This window comes from Myotis brandtii, unplaced genomic scaffold (assembly GCF_000412655.1).
Source record: "Myotis brandtii unplaced genomic scaffold, ASM41265v1 scaffold71, whole genome shotgun sequence".
Taxonomy (NCBI): domain Eukaryota; kingdom Metazoa; phylum Chordata; class Mammalia; order Chiroptera; family Vespertilionidae; genus Myotis; species Myotis brandtii.
Genome location: NW_005370787.1, coordinates 6,223,825 through 6,224,426, shown reverse-complemented (window position 1 = coordinate 6,224,426; position 602 = coordinate 6,223,825). Strand labels below are relative to the sequence as shown.

Sequence of the window (602 nt, the reverse complement as noted above, 5' to 3'; positions counted from 1 at the left end):
CGTTGGCGACGGCGCCAATGACTTCTGCCCCATGGGGCTGCTGGCCAGCAGCGACGTGGCCTTCCCGCGCCGCGGCTACCCCATGCACCGCCTGATCCAGGAGGCGCAGAAGGCCGAGCCCAGCTCCTTCCCTGCCACCGCGGTGCCCTGGGAGACCGCCCACGATGTGCTCCTCCATCTGCAGCAGGTGCTGAATGCGTGCTGAGACAGCGGCCTGCAGAGGGCGCCATGACCAAGAGTGAGGAAGGGAGATCCGGAAAGAAAATCTAGTTTTTGTTGTTCTTTTTTTAAAAATTAAATCTTTATTGTTCAGATTATCACAGTTGTTCCCCTTTTTCCCCCCATAGCTCCCCTCCACCCGGTTTCCACACCACCCTTTGCCCTTACCCCTGCCCCCACTGTCCACATCCATAGGTGTACGATTTTTGTCCAGTCTCTTCCTGCACCTCCCACACCTCTTTCCCCCCAAGAATTGTCAGTCCACTCCCTTTCTATGCCCCTGGTTCTATTATATTCACCAGTTTATTCTGTTCATCACATTTTTTATTCACTTGATTTTTAGATTCACTTGTTGATAGATATGTATTTGTTGTTCATAATTT

General features: G+C 52.0%; 1 protein-coding gene across 1 annotated transcript in view; it reads left to right on the top strand.

Annotated features, from left to right (window-relative positions):
- Positions 1 to 205, top strand: part of LOC102263881 (phosphoethanolamine/phosphocholine phosphatase) — a 2,062-nt gene extending 1,857 nt beyond the window's left edge. Inside the window, exon 3 of the mRNA XM_005882404.1 lies at positions 4 to 205. Within this exon, the coding sequence (XP_005882466.1) occupies positions 4 to 205 (202 nt within the window). The remainder of the gene's footprint in view (positions 1 to 3) is intronic.
- The last annotated feature ends 397 nt before the right edge of the window (positions 206 to 602 follow it).